This window comes from Rhinopithecus roxellana, chromosome 12, assembly GCF_007565055.1.
Source record: "Rhinopithecus roxellana isolate Shanxi Qingling chromosome 12, ASM756505v1, whole genome shotgun sequence".
In the NCBI taxonomy this organism is placed as follows: Eukaryota; Metazoa; Chordata; class Mammalia; order Primates; family Cercopithecidae; genus Rhinopithecus; species Rhinopithecus roxellana.
Window position 1 is genome coordinate 82992719 of NC_044560.1, and position 18295 is coordinate 83011013.

At 47.5% G+C, this 18295-nt stretch overlaps 1 protein-coding gene across 5 annotated transcripts in view; it reads left to right on the forward strand.

Annotated features, from left to right (window-relative positions):
* The window catches only part of TMEM39B (transmembrane protein 39B), a 30092-nt gene that overhangs the window by 1702 nt on the left and 10095 nt on the right, over positions 1 to 18295 (forward strand). For 2 of the 5 annotated variants that reach the window (XM_030913153.1, XM_010353880.2), the window contains exons 2-6: positions 1210 to 1336; positions 1862 to 2081; positions 2969 to 3052; positions 3370 to 3524; positions 17282 to 17618. In XM_030913153.1, coding sequence (XP_030769013.1) covers positions 2999 to 3052; positions 3370 to 3524; positions 17282 to 17618 — 546 coding nt within the window. In that variant the 5' untranslated portion in view covers positions 1210 to 1336; positions 1862 to 2081; positions 2969 to 2998. Of the gene's footprint in view, positions 1 to 464; positions 544 to 1201; positions 1337 to 1861; positions 2082 to 2968; positions 3053 to 3369; positions 3525 to 17281; positions 17619 to 18295 lie in introns of those variants that run through there. The other 3 variants (XM_030913154.1, XM_030913156.1, XM_030913155.1) reach the window with 3 other exon arrangements.

Consider the following 18295-nt stretch of genomic DNA (forward strand, 5'->3'; position numbering starts at 1 on the left):
TTTTAGAGACTTGTGGAGGTTTATAATTTTGGGCATACATCCAGGCCCAAAATTGGCTCCGAAGTGTGGGAAACGCTTCCGAGCTGAGATGCTACGGCATGGGGTGTATGTGAATGCAGGCTGTTATGTTACTGTGAAGAGGTATGAACAGGTTATAACTTTTTAAAAATATGTATATATATGTTTTTAATAGAGACCGGATTTCGCCATGTTGCCCAGGCTGGTTTCCAACTCCTGGCCTCAAGCGATCTTCCCTCCTCAGCTTCCGAAAGTGCTGTGATTATAGTGGTGAGCCACCGCACCCAGTCAGGTTGTGACTTTTGTAGGTGCTTAGGAGCTTTGTGCAGAACTTTTGTGCAAAGTGGTGCATGGGAGCTTGGGCTAGACTGCTCAGCCTAGTAGGTCCAGTTTTCGGTCCACAGCCACAGCATTCTCCCAGCCATATCCTTGACCTTTTATTTAGGCCCTGGGTCCTGCCCATGAGATCCCAGAATACCCTTTGAGCTGAATCATGGGGCCCTGGAGGATAAAGCTGTCCCAAAGGTACCCAGAGTTATAGATCTCCAGAAACATATGTCTGAATGGGGCCCAATGTGTACCAGAGTTGAGAGCACAATACCCAGCCACGATACTGTGACAGAGTGTAAACTGAGTTTCCTAATGTGTGAAAAACTTACCTTGCTGGGTTCGTTCACTCATCAACATATACTTGCTGGGCACTGTGGTAGGGGATATAACAGTGAAAAAGACAGATAAGGTAACTGACTTCATTGACCTTCCATTGTGATAGGACAGACAAGCAATAAGCACGTTAACAAATGAATAAGATAATTTCAGAGAGAGAATTGTAGTGAAAAAAAGAATAAAATTGCAGAGAGAGTGATGGGGAGGGTTACTTCAAAACTTCAGAAATGGCAGTCAGGGAAAGACTTTCCAGATAGGATACAGTAAGTACTAGAGGTAGCAATGAGCTTGGCTTGCTGAAGAAAGAAAAATCAAGATGTTTAGAGCATGGGGCGGGTGGTAGAGGGTGCGTATGAGGTAGAGAATGATAGGGGATGAAGCTGAAGATGAAAGAAGAGGCCAGATCATAGGTCTCAGGATTAAATGATAAAGTGAGATACTAGGTGACTGGTAGCTGGTATCACTGCTGTTATCTTTGATATATGCCCCCTGGCTTGAGGCTCTATGTTATGTTGAGCCCCACAGGAGGACGAAGAGGTCCCAACAGGACATCTTACTGTCGAAATCCGCTCTGTGAGCCAGGATCCTCGGGGGGCTCTGGTGGAAGCCATACTTCCAGCGCATCGGTGACCAGTGTTCGTTCCCGCACCAGGTAAACCACCTCTCTGTCTCACCCCTCACTGTGGCCTCACAGGGACAGTGTGGACAGGGCTGTCTCTGACTGGATTCTAAGGTGTAAAATCCTAGATGCCAGTGGGGGCTTAGAGGGGAGTGAGCAGCAGAAAAGACCCAGAGGGAGCTCAGTTGAGGGTGATCACTTGGACAGGTGCAGTGGGACATGGTAGAATAAATCCAAAGGCCTGGATTCTAATTACAGTTCTGCTCCAGTTTTGCTGATGGCTTAGACAAGTTGCCTCCCCTCTCTGGGCCTCCTTTTCCTCATCTGTAAGACGGACCTAATAATTCTTTCTCTCCTAGGGGGTATTGGAAGACCTGAATAAGATTAGGGATAGGAAAAGGCTTTGTCGGGTTCCTTTGTCTGACAAACAGGATTAGGAAGACCCCGTCCTTGCTATGAGCTGCTTTTCTGATCTTATCCCACAATCCTTTGCCTCAGAAGCCCTTCCTGGTAGGATTCTCAGGTCAGCCATTGATGTTGTTCTCTCTTCACTGCCAGGAGCAGTTCTGGAACGGGCCTCTCCAGCCCCCCTCTGGCCACCCAAACGGTTGTGCCTCTACAGCATTGCAAGATCCCTGAGCTGCCAGTCCAGGCCAGCATTCTGTTTGAGTTGCAGCTCTTCTTCTGCCAGCTCATAGCACTGTTCGTCCACTACATCAACATCTACAAGACAGTGTGGTGGTATCCACCTTCCCACCCACCCTCCCACACCTCCCTGGTAGGTACTCAACAAGGGTGTGTGTGTGTGCGCGTTTTCTTTTGGTTTCAGTTTAGCATCGCCTACTAAGCACCACAGTGCACTTGCCTCCATGCCGAACATGGAAGGTGCTGAAGGAACAGGAAAATGATGATTCACTGAACACTCCTAGTGTGTTTAGTAGCACATTGGGCACTGTAAGTGTATCGGAGATGAATCTGACGAAGATTTTACCTAAAGGAGCTCAGAGTCTTTTTTTTTTTTTTTTTTTTTTTTGAGATAGAGTTTCGCTGTTGTTGCCCAGGCTTGAGTGGAATAGTGCAATCTCAGCTCACTGTAGCCTCCACCTCCCAGTTTCAAGTGATTCTGCTGCCTCAGTCTCCTGAGTAGCTGAGATTACAGGCATGCGCCACCATGTCTGGCTAATTTTGTATTTTTGGTAGAGACAGGGTTTCACCATGTTGGTCAGGCTAGTCTCGAACTCCTGACCTCAAATGATCCACCCACCTCAGCCTACCAAAGTGCTGGGATTACAAGCATGAGCCACCGCGCCCGACCAGGAGCTGAGTCTTAATCCGGTAATGGAGATGAACCATGGGCATACATGAGTGCTTCAAGGGGAGGAAAGACTTCAGTGCAGAAACAGTGTAGGGACAGGGGCATGTGTGAGCAGAGCAAGAGGGCTCACATACCACTCTCTTATCCCCAGGGACTGTCCCACTTCCCTTCTTGGGGTCCTGTTCTACTCCTCTAGGTAATTTCCTGGCCTGACTCAGCTAGAGGCCGATGAAGGTCAGATAATGGGGACAGTCTCTGTGGAAAGAAATGGGCAGGGGGAGGTGGGTATGAAAAAAGCCTGCATATGGGCAAGGGGCCCACATGACCCCCAGGCCTCTGCCCCCTGACAGAACTTCCACCTGATCGACTTCAACTTGCTGATGGTGACCACCATTGTTCTGGGCCGCCGCTTCATTGGGTCCATCGTGAAGGAGGTGATTGGGTCCTAGAGGCTGGCCAGGGACTTTGGGATTCCCCTTTTCCCCTGGGGATGCCAAGGAAACATGCCCAGCCCTTCAGCCTTAGGGTATTTCCTTGGGGCTCCCTTTGGACTTGGTTGAAGAACATTAGTTACATCCCATCTTGGAGTTTACTGGGCATCAAAGAGAAGGATTTACCTTGCCAGGTTCTGCCCAGCCTGCTGTGCCACCTCTCCCTGGGTGGGATCACAGGTCATGCTGGGTGGGATTTGGGCACAGCCCCTTCGGCCTCCATCCAAGGCCCCATCCCGTCCTATCTTGCCCTGACCCAGGCTTCTCAGAGGGGGAAGGTCTCCCTCTTTCGCTCCATCCTGCTGTTCCTCACCCGCTTCACCGTTCTCACGGCAACAGGCTGGAGTCTGTGCCGATCCCTCATCCACCTCTTCAGGACCTACTCCTTCCTGAACCTCCTGTTCCTCTGCTATCCGTGAGTACCCCTCACTTCACCCCTCATTGCCCAGCACCTGGCCCCTGACCTCTGCCCTGACCATGGCTGGCTTACCAGGCCTCCATATCTGGAAGATCGGAGGCAGGTAGCAACATCCTCTCACATTGTCTGGTGACACCCACTGAGGTCAGGATAATTAGCCTTTTTTTGCAGAAGAAACTGAGGTGGCATAATTTACCCAGCTCTCACTATGGGGGAGGTCAGAATGGGACTCAGATCTGCATATATATCCCAAAGGAACATTCCCAAGAGGGAGTGCATGGGCTTTGTCTCCTTCACTCTTCCTTTCCCCTCTCTCTGGTTCTTTCCCTTTGTCTTTGTCTCTCTTTGTGTATCTCAGTGTTTGTGTAATCTCTTGGTATCTCCCTGAGTCTGTGTGCCAGCAAACAGCTGCGTGGTTTCATGTCTCTGTGTGGGTGTCTATGCATGAAGCATGTGTATGTGCCTGCATATGCATGTGTATATGTCTTTGTGCCTGTTTTTACTCTCTTTCTCCATCTCACCAGACCCTAGATTGTTGAGGATGGACGGACTGTGTCGGGGATGTGCCCAGGACTGCCCCTTTGTGGCCTTTGCATTGGGGAGAACTTTGGTGAGGTGTTGAGCTGGCTGCTTCTGGGGCAGGCTCCTGGCTGCCTGAGCATTAACAGTCATTTCCCAACCGCCAGGTTTTCTGGTTCACAGAATTCCTCAAGCTGGGTCAATCCTGGTCTCTGGGGAGCTTTGGAGCTGGCACCTCCCCCTTTCTACCCTGCATGTCCAAAAAGGCACTGGCACGGGAGCCTTGTCACACTTGCTTCAGTTATATCTACTTTTTAATTACAACAGCAACATGTGGCCAGGCGCAGTAGCACACATCTGTAATCCCAGCACTTTGGGAGGCCAAGGCGGGCAGATTGTTTGAATCCAGGGATTTGAGACCAGCCTGGGCAACATGTTGAAACCCTGTCTACTAAAAACATAAAAAACTAACCAGGTGTGGTGAGGCACGCCTATAGTCCCAGCTACTCAGGAAGCTGAGGTGGGAGAATCACCTGAGCTCGGGAGGTCGAGGCTGCAGTGAGCCAAAATTGTGCCACTGTACTCTAGCCTAAGCAACTGGAGTGAGGTCCTATATCAAAAAAAGAGTGACACGTATGTCTTATAAAAACATTAAACTTTGCAGAAGCTTTTAACATGGAAAAAGAAAGTCCCACATAGTCTTATTCCCCCAGAAGTCCATTACTGGCAGCATATTTTCCCAAAATATTTTCTGCGCAAGTACACACACATGCAGTTTTTTTGTTTGTTTTGAGATAGAGTCTTATGTCACTTAGGCTGGAGTGCAGTGGCATAATCTCAGCTCTCTGCAACCTCTGCCTCCTGGGTTCAAGCAGTTTTCCTGCCTCAGCCTCCCAAGTAACTGGAATTACAGGTGCCCACCACCATGCCTGGCTACTTTTTGTATTTTTAGTAGAGATGGGGTTTTACCATGTTGGCCAGCTGGTCTCAAACTCCTGGCCTCAAGTGATCTGCCCACCTCGTCCTCCCAAAGTGCTGGGATTACAGGTGTGAGCCATGGTGCCCGGCCACATGCAGTTTTTAAAAAAACAAAAAAGGTATTATGCTATGCATGATGTACAATTTACCACACTTTTCACTTAATCATATAACGGATATTTTTCTATGCCAATACATATGGGTCTGTCTCATTTTATTTTATTTTAGAGATGAGGGTCTTGCTGTATTGCCCAGGCTGGAGTGCAGTGGCTATTCACAGGTCTGTTCCCACTACTGATCAACACAGGAGTTTTTACCTGTTCTATTTCTAACCTGGGCCAGTTCATCCCCTCCTTAGGCAATTATGGGATCCCCCACTCCCAGGAAGTCACCATATGGATGCTGAACTTTTTTTTTTTTTTTTTTTTTTTTTTTTGAGACGGAGTCTCGCTCTGTCGCCCAGGCTGGAGTGCAGTGGCCGGATCTCAGCTCACTGCAAGCTCCGCCTCCCGGGTTTACGCCATTCTCCTGCCTCAGCCTCCCGAGTAGCTGGGACTACAGGCGCCCGCCACCTCGCCCGGCTAGTTTTTTGTATTTTTTAGTAGAGACGGGGTTTCACCGTGTTAGCCAGGATGGTCTCGATCTCCTGACCTCATGATCCGCCCGTCTCGGCCTCCCAAAGTGCTGGGATTACAGGCTTGAGCCACCGCGCCCGGCCGATGCTGAACTTTTATGCAGGCACCTCATCGGCATAGCACATTATAGCCTAGAACTCCCCAGCTCAAGTGATCCTCCCACCTCAGCCTCCTGAGTAGCTGGGACTATGGGCATGCGCCACCATGCCCAGCTGCCTCTTTTTTTTTTTTTTTTGAGATGAAGTCTTGCTCTGTTGCCCAGGCTGGAGTGCAGTGGCCAGATCTCAGCTCACTGCAAGCTCTACCTCCCGGGTTTACGCCATTCTCCTGCCTCAGCCTCCCGAGTAGCTGGGACTACAGGCGCCCGCCACCTCGCCCGGCTAGATTTTTGCATTTTTTTGTAGAGACGGGGTTTCACCGTGTTAGCCAGGATGGTCTTGATCTCCTGACCTCGTGATCCGCCCGTCTCGGCCTCCCAAAGTGCTGGGAAGCTGCCTCATTTTTTTAATGGCCTCATAATATTCTATGTTATAGAAGTTTTCACAATTTATTTGTCTTCTACTGGCAAACTTTTTTTTTTTTTTGAGATGGAGTCTTGCTCTGTTGCCCAGGCTGGAGTGCAGTGGCACAATCTCGGCTAACTGCAACCTCCAACTCCTGGGTTCAAGCAATTCTCCTGCCTCAGCCTCCCAAGTAGCTGGGATTACAGGCATGCTTTACCACACCCAGCCAATTTTGTATTTGTAGTATTTTTGTATATTTAGGTTTCTCCATGTTGGTCAGGCTGGTCTTGAACTCCCAACCTCAGGTGATCTGCCCGCCTTGGCCTCCCAAAATGTTGGGATTACAGGCGTGAGCCACCACGCCTGGCAATTTTTTATATTTTTAGTAGAGATGGGGTTTCACTGTGCTAGCCAGGATGGTCTCAATCTCCTGACCTCATGATCTGCCCACCTCGGTCTCCTAAAGTGCTGAGATTACAGGCATGAGCCACTGTGCCCGGCCTATTGGCAAACTTTTAAGTTGTTTCTAGCTTTTCCTTATTTATAACAATGAGGCATGTATCTTTGCATATGTGTCCAATATTTCTGCACAGTAGATTCCCAGAAGAATTAACTACACCAAAAGATGTGTTCATTTACATTTTTCATGGATATTAACAAATTGCCCTTGAAAGGATTGTACTGATTAGAACTTAAGAGTTGCCGGCTGGGCGTGGTGGCTCATGCCTGGAATCCTGGCACTTTGGGAGGCCGAGGCAGGTGGATCCCAAGGTCAGGAGATCAAGACCATCCTGGCTAACACGGTGAAACCCCGTTTCTACTAAAAAATACAAAAAATTAGCCAGGCATGGTGGCGGGCACCTGTAGTCGCAACTACTCGGGAGGCTGAGGCAGGAGAATGGTGTGAACCTGGGAGTCGGAGCTTGCAGTGAACCGAGATCGCACCACTGTACTCCAGCCTGGGCAACAGAACAAGACTCCGTCTCAAAAAACAAAAAAGAGTTGCCTTAATTTGACAGTTTATGGTTACTACCTGGTGAATCTTTTCTTCCTGGATGCAGATAACACCCAATGTCCATATTATGCTTTATTTTTCATTATTTAATTTAAAAATGTTTATTGACCAAATATAAACTTATTGTAAAACATTGAATCCAAAAGTGCTAAAAAGCTTATAATGAAAACCGTTGCTGGGCACGGTAGTTCATGCCTGTGATCTCAGTGACTTGGGAGGCTGAGGTGAGAACATCACTTTAGCTGGTGAGTTTGAGGCCAAAGAGAGCCATGATCACACCAGTGCACTTCAGCCTGGACAACAGAGTAAGACCCTATCTCTAAAAATAAATAAATAGAAAAACATTAGTCTCCAACTCTACCCTCCAGATTTTTAGTCCCACTCTTCAATAGCAGTCTCTTTTACTTTCTGGGTTTTATTTATTTGTTTGTTTAGAGACAGAGTCTGTAAACCTATTATCCAATTCTAAAGTGCCACTGCACTCCAGCCTGAGTGACAAGACCCTGAGACAGGATCTGGCTCTGTTGCCCAGGCTGGAGTGCAGTGGTGCAATCTCAGCTCACTGCACCCTCTGCCTCCCAGGCTCAAGCCATCCATCCTCCCACCTCAGCCTCCTGAGTAGTTGGGACTACAGGCATGAGCCACTGTGCCTAGCCTGCTTATTCTTTTTAAAAATTTATTGATTGGTCAGGCGCGGTGGCTCACGCTTGTAATCCCAGCACTTTGGAAGGCCAAGGTGAATGAATCACTTGAGGTCAGCAGTTCAAGACCAGCCTGGCCATCATGGTGAAACCCTGTCTCTACTAAAAATACAAAAATTAGCCAGGCGTGGTGGCCCACACCTATAGTCCCAGCTACTCAGGAGGCTGAGGCAGGAGAATTGCTTGAAACTGGGAGGTGGAGGTTGCAGCGAGCTGAGTTTGCACCACTGTACTCCAGCCTGGGCAACAGAGTAAGACTCCGTCTCAAAAAAAAAAAAAAAATTACTGATTTATTTTAGAATTGAATAATAGGTTTACATAGTTAAAATTCAGAAGGTTTAAAAGAGTATACCATGAAAAAGTCTCCCCTTGACTGCTGCCTCCCAGCCACCCAGTTTCCTTTCCAAGAGGTAATCATCAGTGTTTTTGGTTTCTTGTATATCCTGGAAACAAATGTTCTATGCATATACAAACACACCGCATACACACATACGCAAGTATATTGATTCCCTGCAATGACAGATGATTTAGCTCACCGTCCCATCCTTACTGTTCCCAGTAATTGATAGCTTTTAATATTTTTAATTTTCTATTGGTTATTTTTGTCAATAGTATAAGTATTCCTATACTTTTTTTTCTCCATCAACAATAGTCAGTATCTTGAATTGTTTTTATGTAAGACAAGAATATTAGGTACCCAACCACTTTTCCTCCCCTCTTCCTCTTTTCACTTCCTGGCAGCTGTATTTTTACTTTTATATTGTCAAGCTTGACATTCACGTTCTCCTATGTAACCACATTTAAGCCTTCCATTCTTGGTCTAAGTCTGATTCTGAAAATTAAAAACCAGTATGTGGCTTTGATATAATTATGTGTATACAGATATCATTCACTTCAGGGCCCAGCAGTATGCATACATGATTATTTCTTCTCTGTAGTTACAGAGTTACAGTCTTGGACCTCTTTATTTATTTTATTTATTTATTTTTTTGAGATGGAGTCTTACTCTGTCACCCAGGCTGGAGTGCAGTGACGCGATCTCAGCTCACTGCAACTTCCGCCTCCCAGGTTCAAGCAGTTCTCCTGCCTCAGCCTCCCAAGTAGCTGGGATTACGGGTGTGCACCATCACACCAAGCTAATTTTTTGTATTTTTAGTAGAGATGGGGTTTCACCGTGTTAGTCAGGATGGTCTTGATCTCCTGACCTCGTGATCCATCTGCCTCAGCCTCCCAAAGTACTGGGATTACAGGTGTGAGCCACTGCGCCCAGCCTTAAAGGACTTCTTTAAAGGGCCTGTACTCCCAGCTACTCAGGAGACTGAGGTATAAGAATCACTTGAACCCAGGAGGCAGTGGTGCAATCTCAGTTTATTGCAACCTGCGCCTCCCGGGCTTAAGCCATCCTCCCACCTCAGCCTCCCAAGTAGCTGGGACTACAGGTGCAGGCTACCATGCCCAGCTAATGCCAGAGGTTACAGTAAGCTGAGATTGTTCCACTGCACTCCAGCCTGGGCAATAGAGCAAGACCCTGTTTCAGACCCCCCTACACACAAACGTTCCTAGTGTCAAGGTGAAATGGTTTTTCTTACACTCCATCAATTACTTAAAATCATAGCACATTGTAGTTTGCTTCATATTTACATTATAACTTTCTTATACGGCTTTTTATTTTTCTTGGACTTTCTAATTGCCTTTCTTTTTTCTTATTGACAAAAGAATGATGAGCCTTAATCATATTCTCAAGTTTATCCAGCCCCTCAGTCATACTGCTTGTTGCCTGGAGTCCATTTCCTCCTCCCTGCTTCCACCCCAAAGGCATCCCTCCTGGAGCCCTTCCTCCTCCTCCTGCAGTCTGGAGTGTTTGCTCTTTAGGTCTGCTGTACAGCTCTCAGCCTGGGACTTCCCTTCACTGCCCTCCTGGGTGGGACCCCCTGCTTCCTGAATCCCATGTCTTCCTCTTTCTTGGTTTTCTTATTTTACTGGGATAAATTATCAGGTAATTTCCTTAACAATGGGTACATTGGAGGTGTATACGTTCTGAGTCCTTGCATGTCTAAAAGTCTTTATTCTGCCCTCATACTTGATCGATGGTTTGGCTGAATGTAGATTTCTTTTTTTTTCTTTTCTTATTTTTGAAACAGAGTCTGTCGCCCAGGCTGGAGTGCAATGGCACGATCTCAGCTCACTGCAACCTCCGCCTCCTGGGGGGTTCAGGCGATTCTCCTGCCTCAGCCTCCTGAATAACTGGGATTACAGGCACGCCACCATGCCTGGCTAATTTTTGTACTTTTAGTAGAGACAGGGTTTTACCATGTTGGTCAGGCTGGTCTCAGACTCCTGACCTCGTGACCCGTCCACCGTGGCCTCCAAAGTGCTGGGATTACAGGTGTGAGCCATCGTGCCCAGTCGCTATGTAGATTTCTAAGTTCAAATTCACATTCTCAGAACTTTTGCAGTTATTATACCATTGTCTCTGGTATCCAGTGTTGCTAGTGAGAAGTCTGATGCCAGTGTGAGTTTGATTCCAATTATTTTGTAGATGACTTGTATTTTCCTTTCTGAAAGCATTGAGGAATATTCTGTTTATCTTTTGATTACTTGAAAGTTCAAAGGATGTGTCTGTTATGGGACTTTTGTCATTCATTCTATCAGGACTCTAAGGACTTTTTTAACCTGGAGATTTGAGTACTTCTTTAGCTTGGTGAAATTTTTCTCTGTTATTTCTTTGATAATAACTTCCTCTCAATTTTTTCTATTCTTTCTGGATTTCTGTTCATCAGATGGTAGACCTCATAGACTGGTCGTCTTTTTCTCCTGTATTTCTCTAATAATCTCTCTCTCTCTCTCTCTCTGTATGTGCATGGCCTTCGGAGAGATTTCCTCAACTTTGTCTTCTAGCTTTTTTAGTGAGATTTTTTCAGCAATCATATTTTTCATCTCTAAGGCCTCTACATTTGCTGATTGTTCTTTTCTCATAGCATACTATTCTTGTTTTAAAAATCTGTTATTTTCCTCAATTTTGTCTTTTCACTAGGATCAATTTTTCTGTTTCATGCTGCTTGTTTTCCAAGTATAGTTGACTTCTTTGCTTGTCTCTTTATATGTAAAAATGAAGGACTGCGTAGCAGGAGTGCATTTTCTTTCTGTCATTTAAAGGGATGGGAGCTCTGACTAGAAGCTCTAAGTACATGGGCAGGGCACACTGACTGGCAGGCTTTGCTTTGAGGATGAGTGAGTGAAGTGCCAGTTGTTAGGCTTTGAGCCTCTGTAGGCCAGAAAGGGAGTGATGGGGGTTTTACTCTAAGATATCCCCATTAGAGATCTCAATTCTCAGTTTACTCAATTTCTTTAGAAAAGAATCCTTCAGGGTGTGTTGTATGAGGTGAGTAGGGGAATAAAGGGACTGACTCTTTTTTTTTTTTTTTTTTTTTTTTTTTTTTTTTTTTTCTTTTTTTTTTTTTTGAGAAGGAGTCTCGCTCTGTCGCCCGGGCTGGAGTGCAGTGGCCGGATCTCAGCTCACTGCAAGCTCCGCCTCCCGGGTTTACGCCATTCTCCTGCCTCAGCCTCCGGAGTAGCTGGGACTACAGGCGCCCGCCACCTCGCCCGGCTAGATTTTTGTATTTTTTTTAGTAGAGACGGGGTTTCACCATGTTAGCCAGGATGGTCTCGATCTTCTGACCTCGTGATCCACCCGTCTCGGCCTCCCAAAGTGCTGGGATTACAGGCTTGAGCCACCGCGCCCGGCCGGGACTGACTCTTATAAGTAAACATGGGTCATTGTTTAATCCTATTTATTCAGCCCTGCTCCTCACTTCATCTTCTATCATATGTGCCCACTTCAAGCCAGAGTCTCTCTTGGGTCACTCTGGGTAGATAAGCTCCCACCTCCAGTCCAGTTCACTCATGGCATATTCTAGACCTGTGCCACCCAGTTGATAGCTCCTAGCCCCCTGTGGTTATTGAATATGTGAAATAGGCTAGAATGAGTTGAGGTGTGCTCTAAGTGTAAAATACTCACTGATTCTGAACACTTAGTACACACACACACAAAAGAAAGTAGGCTGGGCATGGTGGCCCATGCCTGTAATCCCAGCACTTTGAGAGACTGAGGCAGGCGGAATGCTTGAGCTCATGAGTTTGATACCAGCCTGGGCAACTTGGCAAAATGCCATCTCTACCAAAAATACAAAAATTAGCTGGGCATGGTAACCTGCACCTGTGGTCCCAGCTACTTGGGAGGCTGAGGTGAGAGGATGGCTTGAGCCCGGGAGGTGGCGGTCACAATGAACTGAGAACTGAGATTGCACGACTGCACTCTATCCTGGGAAACAGAGCCAGACCCTGTCTCAAAAAGAAAGAGAGAGAGAGAGAGGAGAGAGGGAGAGAGAAAGAGAAAGAAAAGAAAGAGGGAGGGAGGGAGGGAGGGAGGAGAAAGAAAGAAGAAAGAGAAAGAAAGAAACTAAGACTGGGCACAGTGGCTCACACCTGTAATCCCAACAGTTTGGGAGGCCAAGGCAGGGTGGATTGCTTGGGACCAGGAGCTTGAGACCAGCCTAGGCAACATGGAAGAACCCTGTCTCTACAAAAAAGATAAAAATTAGTTGGGCATGGTGGCACACACCTGAAGTACCAGCTACTCGAGAGGTCAGAGGATTGAGACCCCATCTCAAAAAAAAAAAAAGGCCGGGTGCAGTGGCTCACACCTGTAATGCCAGCACTTTGGGAGGCCAAAGCAGGTGGACCACCTGAGGTCAGGAGTTCGAGACCAGCCTGACCAACATGGAAAAATCCCATCTCTACTAAAAACACAAAATTAGCCGGCGTGGTGGTGCATGCTTGTAATCCCAGCTACTCGGGAGGCTGAGGCAGGAGAATCGCTTGAACCCGGGAGAGGGAGGCTGCAGTGAGCTGAGATCATGCCACTGCACTCCAGCCTGGGGAACAAGGGTGAAACTCTGTCTCAAAAAAATATATAATAATAATAATTTCATCTCTTTTATTGTTATTTTTTTTGGGGGGGGGATGAAGTGTGTTACCCAGGCTGGAGTGCAGTGGTGCGATCTCCACTCACTACAAGCTCCGCCTCCTGGGTTCATGCTGTTCTCCTGCCTCAGCCTCCAGAGTAGCTAGGACTACAGGTGCCCGCCACTACGGTCCGGCTGATTTTTTTATTTTTAGTAGAGACGGGTTTTCACCATGTTAGCCAGGATCGTCTCGATCTCCTGACCTCGTGATCCGCTTGCCTCGACCTCCCAAAGTGCTGGGATTACAGGCAAAAGCCACCGTGCCCGGCCCGTCTCTTTTTTAATGTGGCTAAATTCTGTGACTCTGGTGGCGGGCACCTGTAGTCCTAGCTACTCAGGAGGCTGAGGCAGGAGAATGGCGTGAACCCAGGAGGTGGAGCTTGCAGTGAGCTGAGATCTCGCCACTGCACTCCAGCCTGGGCAACAAAGCCAGACTCCGTCTCAAAAAAAAAAAAATTATGTGACTCATCTTTCTGTTGGAAAGCAATGCTGTAGACAATGGCTGCTGCTTCATCTGTTAGCATGTCTCCATCTGCTTTCTAAGTTTGTCAGAATCATTTGTGCACTGATGACCCCTACTCCCATTTTATTTTTTTGCTGATAACACAGTTATTTTCTACTTTGATAGACTCTCATGTAGGGTGGAGGAGATGGGAGGGAATCTGCTATCGTGCATATGAAGCTGCTTCTAACTTCTAACCTGTCAGAGCAGTCTGTCACCAAATAATTTATCATAGGATCTATCTGCAGTCCTTCTTAGAGACAAAGCCAGTGAGATTCTTTTAAGTTTAGGTGGAGACCCTTGTATGTTCACATAGGTGCCCCCACCCCCTCATTACCACAAGATATCCTGAAGAGTATTTCGGGAATCCCATTTTAGTCTTTTTTCCTGTCCCCATAGAATCACTGGCCTCTTCCTTTTCTAGTCATAATTCTATTAATCATCTGTTCTGGGCCGGAAACTGTGCTAGGGGTTGTTGTAGGACTAAAAGACAGTATTTATGAGAACACTAGTGTAATACCTTGCTGAGAGTGGGATCAATACAAGCTATGTAATTTAGGGCAAGTTTTAAGGAAACTGAGGCTCATAGAGGTTAAATAACTGGCCGTAAATCACAGAGCTAGTCAGTGGCAGAGCTAGAATTTCTTTTTTTTTTTTTTAAGGCAGGGTCTCATTCTGTCACCCAGGCTGGAGTGCAGTGGTATGATCTCAGCTCATTGCAGCCTTAGACCCTGCTAGGATCAGGTGATCTTCCCACTTCCACCTCCCAAATAGCTGGGACTATAGGCATACAGTCTAGCTACTTTTTGTATTTTTTGTAGAGACAAGGGTTTCGCCATCTTGCCCAGGCTGGTCTTGATCTCCTGGCTCAAGCAGTTTCTCTACCTCTGCCTCCCAAAGTGCTGGGATTACAGGTTTGAACTACCACACCCAGCCCAGAGCTGGGATTTTGATGCAGGCCTATTTGACTCTAAAGGTTATGCTCTTGACCACAGTTCTGGTTTTATATTCTGGACTGTACAGTAGAATTGACCACAATTCTCTAAGTTATTTTATTTAGCCTTACCACAGAAAAAATGGTAGCATCCCTATTTTATAGATTGGAAAACAGAAACCCGGGGAGGCTAAATGACTTGCCAGGGACACTCAGATATTTCTTCTTGGGACCCCCAGAAAAAAGTAAAAGGAAATTTTCTTTTTCTTTTAGACGGGGTCTCACTCTTGTCCAGGCTGGAGTGCAGTGGTGTGATCTTGGCTTACTGCAACCTCTGCCTCCTGAAATGTAACACTGTCAGCCAAGTGCGGTGGCTCACGCCTGTAATCCCAGCACTTTGGGAGGCCGAGGCGGGTGGAGGTCAGGAGTTCAAGACCAGCGTGGCCAACATGGTGAAACCCCACCTCTACAAAAATACAGAAATTAGTCAGGCATGATGGCGGGTGGCTGTAATGCCGGCTGCTCAGGAGACTGAGGTGGGAGAATCACTTGAACCCAGGAGGCAGAGGTTGCAGTGAGCCCAGATCACACCACTGCACTCCAGCCTGGGCAACAGAGTGAGACTCCATTTCAAAAAAAAAAAAAAAAAAAGATACGTAGCATTGTGATCAGCCCTAACTCCTGGGGGCAGCCAGGAACCCTTGTGGGGATGTGTAAGTCTGAGGACCTGGGGAAATTGAGAGGTCGCAAGCTGAAAAAGAGAACGTTTATAAAAGCCCCTACTATGATGGGCATGGCACTTACCCACTATTTTATAATTACTCTTCTAGACTATGGGCCTATCTAGTTTTCTTCTCATACAATAGCAGCCACGCACAAAAACTCCTTGACTAATTAGCTTGAGCCCTGCTCTCAGGGTGCTGCTCAGGGGGAAGGATTTGTTCTGTTTAAGGGCGCATTTCAGTGCCTGGTACGTAATAAACACATAAATATTTGTTCCTGAGCTGTGCTTCTCTGCAAACTAAATAACAACTCATTACTTACACCTCTCTTGTGTTACTTATACCTCTCTTGTGTGTGCAGTCTTTTTGTGTGTGGTTTTTTGTTTTTTTTTTTTTTTTTGAGACAAAGTCTTACTCTGCCCCCCAGGCTGGAGTGCAGTGGCACAACCACTGGTCACTGCAGCCTGAACCTCTAGGCTGAGGTGATACTCCCACCTCAGCCTGAGTAGCTGGGACTACAGGCGTGTACCACCATACATGCCTAATTTTTTGTTTTTGTTTTTGTTTGGTTTTTTTTTTTTTTTTTTTTTTTTGAGACGGAGTCTTGCTCTGTCGCCCAGGCTGGGGTGCAGTGGCGCAATCTCGGCTCACTGCAAGCTCCGCCTCACGGGTTCACGCCATTCTCCTGCCTCAGCCTCCCGAGTAGCTGGGACTATAGGCGCCCGCCACCACGCCTGGCTAATTTTTTGTATTTTTAGTAGAGACAGTGTTTCACCGTGTTAGCCAGGATGGTCTCGATCTCCTGACCTTGTGATCTGCCCGCCTGGGCCTCTCAAAGTGCTGGGATTACAGGCATGAGCCACCGCGCCCGGCTGTTTTGTTTTTTTTGTTTTTGAGATGTAGTCTCGCTCTGTCACCCAGGCTGGAGTGCAGTGGTGCGTCTCTGCTTACTGCAAGCTCCACCTCCCCGGGTTCACGCCATTCTTCTGCCTCAGCCTCCCAGGTAGCTGGGAGCACAGGCACCCGCCGCCACGCCCGGCTAATTTTTTTATTTTTTAGTAGAGACGGACAGGGTTTCACCATGTTAGCCAGGATGGTCTTGATCTCCTGACCTCGTGATCCACCCGTCTTGGCCTCCCAGAGTGCTGGGATTACAGGCATGAGCCACCGCACCCGGCCCATACCCTCCTAATTTTTTTTTTTTGAGACAGAGTCTCGCTCTGTCACCCAGGCTAGAGTACCGTGGTGCGATCTCGGCTCACTGCAACCTCCACCTCCTGGGTTCATGCCATTCTCCTGCCTCAGCCTCCTGAGTAGCTGAGACTACAGGCGCTCACCACGACACCCAGCTAATTTTTTGTATTTTTAGTAGAGACGGGGTTTCACCGTGTTAGCCAGGAGGGTCTCAATCTCCTGACCTTGTGATCTGCCTGCCTCGACCTCCCAAAGTTCCGGGATTACAGATGTGAACCATCATGCCCAGCCACCCGCCTAATTTTTAAATTTGTTTTGTAGAGGTAGGGTCTCACTATGTTGCCCAGGCTGGTCTTGAACTCCTGGGCTCATGTGATCTTCCCACCTCGGCCTTCCAAAGTGCTGGGATTATAGACGTGAGCTACTGTGCTTGTCCTCTTTGTACACTTTTTAACTAATCACCCATGATGATTTGTTAAGTAGGTGCCTTGATGTTTGGTACCAAACAGTTCTGATTTTGAGCCTCACCCCCACCTGCCCTGTCACTTCCTTACTAATCGTGTAAGCTTTGGGAATTTACTTCCCTTTCCGAGCCACAGCTTCCTCAGCTGAAAAGGGGACAAAGTAACAGTACTAATGCATAGTGTTATGAGAAAAGAGTTTGCCTGAAAGCATTCGGTACAGTGCCTGGAACATAGGCCATGCCCAGCGAATGTGGGCTGTTGCTGTTGTGAGTCATCCCTAGGCTGTGAGTGCAGGGACTTGCTTCTTGCTTCCTACTGTATCCCCAGTGTCAGCATTTCTGCTATACCCCCAGTGCTTGGCACGTACCGAGTGGTAATACATGTGCTAAATGACTGGCCATTGGATGGGAGGGTGGATGGATGGAAGGTCTGGTAAATTCTCCCCTCTGGGCAGCCAGAAGAGCTGAGTGAGGCCCATGGAGGAAAGAAGATCCCCTCAGTGGCTGAGAGTTGGGATCCTGGCCCATGGACAGGCCTTCCCTCACCACTGTCTTCCCCAGCAGGTTTGGGATGTACATTCCATTCCTGCAGCTGAATTGTGACCTCCGCAAGACAAGCCTCTTCAACCACATGTCCTCCATGGGGCCCCGGGAGGCGGTCAGCGGCCTGGCGAAGAGCCGGGACTATCTCCTGACACTGCGGGAGACGTGGAAGCAGCACACGAGACAGCTGTATGGCCCAGACGCCATGCCCACCCATGCCTGCTGCCTGTCGCCCAGCCTAATCCGCAGTGAGGTGGAGTTCCTCAAGATGGACTTCAACTGGCGCATGAAGGAAGTGCTCGTCAGCTCCATGCTGAGTGCCTACTATGTGGCCTTTGTGCCTGTCTGGTTCGTGAAGGTGCGTAGCTCAAACCAGGGAGGGAAAGGGCCTAGCTGGGACCTTTCCCTGCTGCCTGCCTATGTAATTTCTCCTGCTGGCCTAACTCTGCTGTTTTTGATGTGATTTCCCATCTGTTCTCCTCTGGAGGACTAGAGCGACTACTGTCTCCATTTTATTTTTTATTTTTAGAGACAGGGTCTTGCTGTCACCTACACTGGAGTGCAGTGGCACAACCACGGGTCACTGAAGCCTCAACTTCCTGGTCTCAAGTGATCCTCCTGTCTCAGCCTCTTGAGTAGCTGGGACTACAGGCATAAGCCACCATGCCCAGCTAATTTTTTAATTTTTTATAGAGCTGGAGTCTCACTATGCTGCCCAAGCTGATCTCAGAATTCCTGGTCTTAAGTAGTCCTCCTGCCTCAGCTTCCCAACGTGTTGGGATTACAGGCGTGAGCCACTACATCCAGCCTGTGTCCATTTTATTTTACTTTTCTTATTTTTTATTTTTATTTTTTTGAGACAGAGTCTCCTTCTGTCAGTCAGGTGAGTACAATGGCACGATCTTGGCTAACTGTAACCTCCGCCTCCCGGGTTCAAGCGATTCTCCTACATTAGCCTCCCAAGTAGCTGGGATTATAGACATGTGCCACCATGCCCAACTAATTTTTGTATTTTTAGTAGAGATGGGGTTTCAC